Source organism: Lampetra fluviatilis, assembly GCF_964198595.1.
Source record: "Lampetra fluviatilis chromosome 48 unlocalized genomic scaffold, kcLamFluv1.1 SUPER_48_unloc_1, whole genome shotgun sequence".
Lineage (NCBI taxonomy): Eukaryota > Metazoa > Chordata > Hyperoartia > Petromyzontiformes > Petromyzontidae > Lampetra > Lampetra fluviatilis.
Window position 1 is genome coordinate 137501 of NW_027620429.1, and position 4776 is coordinate 142276.

Below are 4776 nucleotides of genomic sequence, written 5' to 3' on the forward strand. Positions count from 1 at the left end.
CTCATCTACACACACACTCACCTACACACACACTCACTCATCTACACACACACTCACCTACACACACACTCACCTACACACACACTCACTCGTCTACACACACACTCACCTACACACACACTCACTCGTCTACACACACACTCACTCATCTACACACACACTCACTCACCTACACTCACCTACACACACACACACTCATCTACACACATACTTGTAAATGAGTCAGTGTGTGTGACGAGTGTGTGTAGGTGAGTGAATGTGTGTAGGGCTGGCAAAACAACCCCTACCTCCTCGCGGTGCCGGATGGGCAATGCTGTCGTGGACAGTGCTGTGGGGGGGAGGGCCAATTCCGATTGGCCCTCTCCCCTCATGGCCAAATGGGGGCTCTGGATAGGTGCGTGGGGCTGATAACCCATCCACCTTCATTAAATTACCACTAAACCACGACTGAAATCTCTAACTAATACGCTTGTGCCGGAGGCCCCGAGGGGACAGGCGTCTATGACGTCTCCTGGCCAAACCCCAATTGGCGGAGCCAGGAGACTGAATCTTCACCCTCGGGGCTCCTCCAGAAACAACGAAAAGCCACTACGGATGGCCACGTGGAATGTTCGATCACTCATTGCGGAGGAGAGGCTGCCACTCCTCTGTCGGGAGCTGGACCGGTACCGCCTGGATCTTTGTGGCATTCAGGAGGTCCGGTGGACCGGCTTTGGCTCCTGCCACCATGAGGGGTGGACAGTTCTCTACTCGGGGCAGGAGACTGCCAAACAACAGGGTGTGGCTCTTCTTTTGAACAAAATAATGAAAGGGGCGTGGGAGCGTGGCGGTGAGGTGTGGGAAGCTGTAAGCCCCAGGCTACTTTGGGCTCACCTTCCCATCAACCAGAGGCGAGGAATGGTGGTCGTGGTTACTTATGCCCCCACCGAAGACGAACTTTCCGTGGAGGGATACAGGCAAGGCCGATGAGTCAGATGCCTTCTATGACCTCCTGTCACAGGTGCTGGCTAAAGTGGCCCCTCGGGATAGAGTCATCTTGTTGGGTGACTTCAATGCCCGAGTTGGTCATGATGCTGGCACCTGGTCTGGAGTCCCTGACCCTCTGTTCACGATCATTAAGGACCTTCATGATGGTGAGCGGGCCCGGGTAAAACTACGTGGCCGGGAGTCAGAGTCTTTCCCTGTACACCTTGGGGTGCGACAGGGATGTCCTCTGGCTCCCACATTATTTAACATCTATTTTGACCACGTTGTTCGTGAAGCCTTCAATAGCTGTACCGGGGAAATTTGCATTTGGTACAGATACAATGGGAGGCTGATCGACGCCCGGGTGCGATCAAGGGATGGCTCCCTATTGGTCAACCACGTTATGTATGCCGATGATTTGGTAATTGCTGCTCATTCAGAGGAGGAGTTGGAGATGCTGCTGCTGAGACTGGAGTGTGCCACTAAGAGGTGGGGCCTTACCATCAGCCCCACCAAAACGAAGCACCTGCCTGGGTATTTTGTACCATCGGGCACTCCACCCCCACAACTCCCAATCGGTGATGGGGCAGTAGTGGAGAGAGTGGAGAGTTTCCCATACCTGGGCAGTGTGCTCATGACCGACTCCAGTTTATCAGCAGAGGTCTCACTCCGAATCAGTCGAGCGGCAATATCTTTTCATCGGTTGCGTAACGCTGTGTGGAAGCTACCTGGTCTGTCGCTCCGCACGAAGCTTCAGGTCTTCTCGGCCACGGTCATTCCCTCCCTTCTCTACGCTTGCGAAACGTGGACCCCCCTAGTGGAGCATCTTCGCCGGTTGGAAACATTTAGGCTGGCCTGCCTACGATCCATCCTGGGTTTAACCAGGCTGGATTGTGTGAGGAGCTCACAAGTCCTTGAAAGATCTGGGCAAAGTCCCATCAGTGAGCTCCTCCGGCAGGCAAGGCTGCGTTGGCTGGGTCATGTAGCCCGCATGCCCAGCCACCGCATGCCTAAACAGCTTTTGTTCGGCCGGATCCAGGGGGCTAAACGGGCGCGGCACGGGCTAGAGAAGAGATGGAGTGATGTGGTACAGGAGGACGTGGAGCTGAGTGGACTTGCCGATGACTGGTACCAGCGGTGTCAAGATCGGCCTCAGTGGAGGAGGCTCGTGAAGGACGCTACTGGGCAGTTGGAGGCAGTCGCCCTCCAACAACAACGGAGGGCGGAGGAGCGACGCTCACAACAACGAGCGGAGCGCCGGGTGGCTAAAGCACAGCAAGTTGGCACAGTAGGGGGCACAGGTGGTGCATCAGCCAGTCATCTCGGTCATCTCGGTCAGTCGACCCGTGGCACCTGCTGGGTCTGCCCCGTGACCTCCTGCCAGCGGGCGTTCGACACTTCACGTGGCCTCAGGGTGCACATGGCCTGGCACAAGCGTCATGGTGACGTCACCGCCACTTAGTGGCGAATGGCGGTTGTTGTGTGTGTAGGTGGGTGTGTATGTGTGTGTGTAGTTGTGTGTAGGTGTGTGTGTGTAGGTGTGTGTGTGTGTGTGTAGGTGTGTGTGTGTGTAGGTGTGTGTGTGTAGGTGTGTGTGTGTAGGTGTGTGTGTGTAGGTGTGTGTGTAGGTGTGTGTAGGTGTGTGTGTGTGTGCTCACTGGGGCAGGCTGGGCAGCAGGCGAGTTGCGTGGGGTTCTCGCAGAGAAGAGGGGGGCACGAGGGGGTGACGCAGCTCACAGAGCCACCCTGGAGACACAGAGACCACCACCACCACAACCACCACAACAACCACAACCACCACAACCACCATGGTGATGATGGTGATTGTACTCACAGAGCCACCCTGGAGACACAGAGACTACCACCACAACAACAACAACCACCATGGGGGGAATGATGGTGGTGGTGATGGTGGTGATGGTGGTGATGGTGGTGATGGTGGTGATGGTGGTTGTGGTGATGATGGTGGTGATGGTGGTGGTGATGGTGGTGATTATGATGGTGATGATGATGGTGGTGATGGTGGTGGTGGTGATGATGATGATGGTGGTGATGATGATGGTGGTGGTGATGGTGGTGGTGATGATGGTGATGGTGGTGATGGTGTTGATGGTGGTGATGGTGGTGGTGGTGATGATGGTGGTGATGGTGATTGTACTCACAGAGCAGACACAGATGGTGCAGTTCTTGGGGTCTTCGTAAAAAACCTCCTCCTCACTCCGCACCTGACCCTCATGGAGACAACCTGAACACCACCACCACCACCACCATCACCCCCATCACCACCACCATCACCCCCATCATCACCACCATCACCACCATCACCATCACCCCCATCATCACCACCACCACCACCACCACCATTACCACCATCACCACCACCCCCATCATCACCACCATCATCACCACCATCATCACCACCATCACCACCACCACCACCCCCACCACCACCACCACCACCATCACCCCCATCATCACCACCATCACCACCACCACCATCACCCCCATCATCACCACCATCACCACCATCACCACCATCATCACCACCACCACCATCACCACCATCACCATCACCCCCATCATCACCACCATCACCACCATCACCACCATCACCCCCATCATCACCACCATCACCACCACCCCCACCACCACCACCATCACCACCACCCCCACCACCACCATCACCACCACCCCCACCACCACCACCACCATCACCACCACCACCACCATCACCACCATCACCATCACCCCCATCATCACCACCATCACCACCATCACCACCACCACCACCACCACCATCACCACCACCACCATCACCACCACCACCATCACCACCATCACCACCACCCCCACCACCATCACCATCACCACCACCACCACCATCACCACCACCACCATCACCATCACCACCACCATCACCACCACCATCACCACCACCACCACCAGGCTGTGCACCTGCTGGGCTCACCGTGGCAGCTGGAGCAGCAGGCTGCAGGCGTCGTGCCGCGCTGCGGTTGTGAGCACGGAGCCGGCGGCGATGGGCACTCAACCCCAGCGCACGGCTCCCGCACATCCTGGAACGCCACCACCACCACCACAACAACCACCACCACCACAAAGACAAAGGTCCCCCGTGTAGTCTTAACAGCCTGTGGGAGCAAGCGCTGTTAGCGAGTAGCAGCAGCAGCTGTGAAGACTTCCAGCGCTGTGGCTACACACGAGGGGGTGGGTGGCCAGCACCACGCCCGGCCGCCTTTGTCTCCCCAGTGCTGGCGATGTTCACTACATTACACTCCGCTACGCCGGATACTCGTTTGAGGCCGAGTCAACCCAGGGGAGGCCCAGGACCGGTTCAGAGAATAGTCACCGACGGTGTTGGCCGTGAGCGGGAACCGGAGCCGGGCACATGCCGGGTTCGTAGTGTGGCGCGGCGCTAACCGTTGCACCTCCGCTCTCCTGGAACCAGCGCCAGCCAGAGACACGCCAGCAGGTCTGGGTCACACAGGGGCAGCTGCCGCTGGGGGTGCCCCTGGTCATGGTCGTGATGGCGGTGGTAGTGGTAGTGATGGTGGTGGTGGTGATGATGATGGTGATGATGGTGATGATGGTGGTGATGGTGGTGATGATGATGATGATGGTAGTGATGATGATGATGGTGGTAGTGATGGTGATGATGGTGATGATGATGATGGTGGTAGTGATGGTGGTAGTGATGGTAGTGATGGTGGTGATGGTGATGATGATGGTGATGATGATGGTGGTAGTGATGGTGATGATGATGGTGATGATGGTGGTGATGGTGATGATGAT

At 56.9% G+C, this 4776-nt stretch overlaps 1 protein-coding gene across 1 annotated transcript in view; it reads right to left on the reverse strand.

Annotated features, from left to right (window-relative positions):
- LOC144953851 (uncharacterized) overlaps positions 1-4503 on the reverse strand; it is a 23963-nt gene extending 19460 nt beyond the window's left edge. The window contains exons 1-4 of the mRNA XM_078884506.1: positions 4405-4503; positions 3935-4115; positions 3129-3211; positions 2625-2712 (exon numbers count right to left, since the gene is read on the reverse strand). Coding sequence (XP_078740632.1) covers positions 2625-2712; positions 3129-3211; positions 3935-4115; positions 4405-4503 — 451 coding nt within the window. The remainder of the gene's footprint in view (positions 1-2624; positions 2713-3128; positions 3212-3934; positions 4116-4404) is intronic.
- Between the last annotated feature and the right edge of the window lie 273 nt (positions 4504-4776).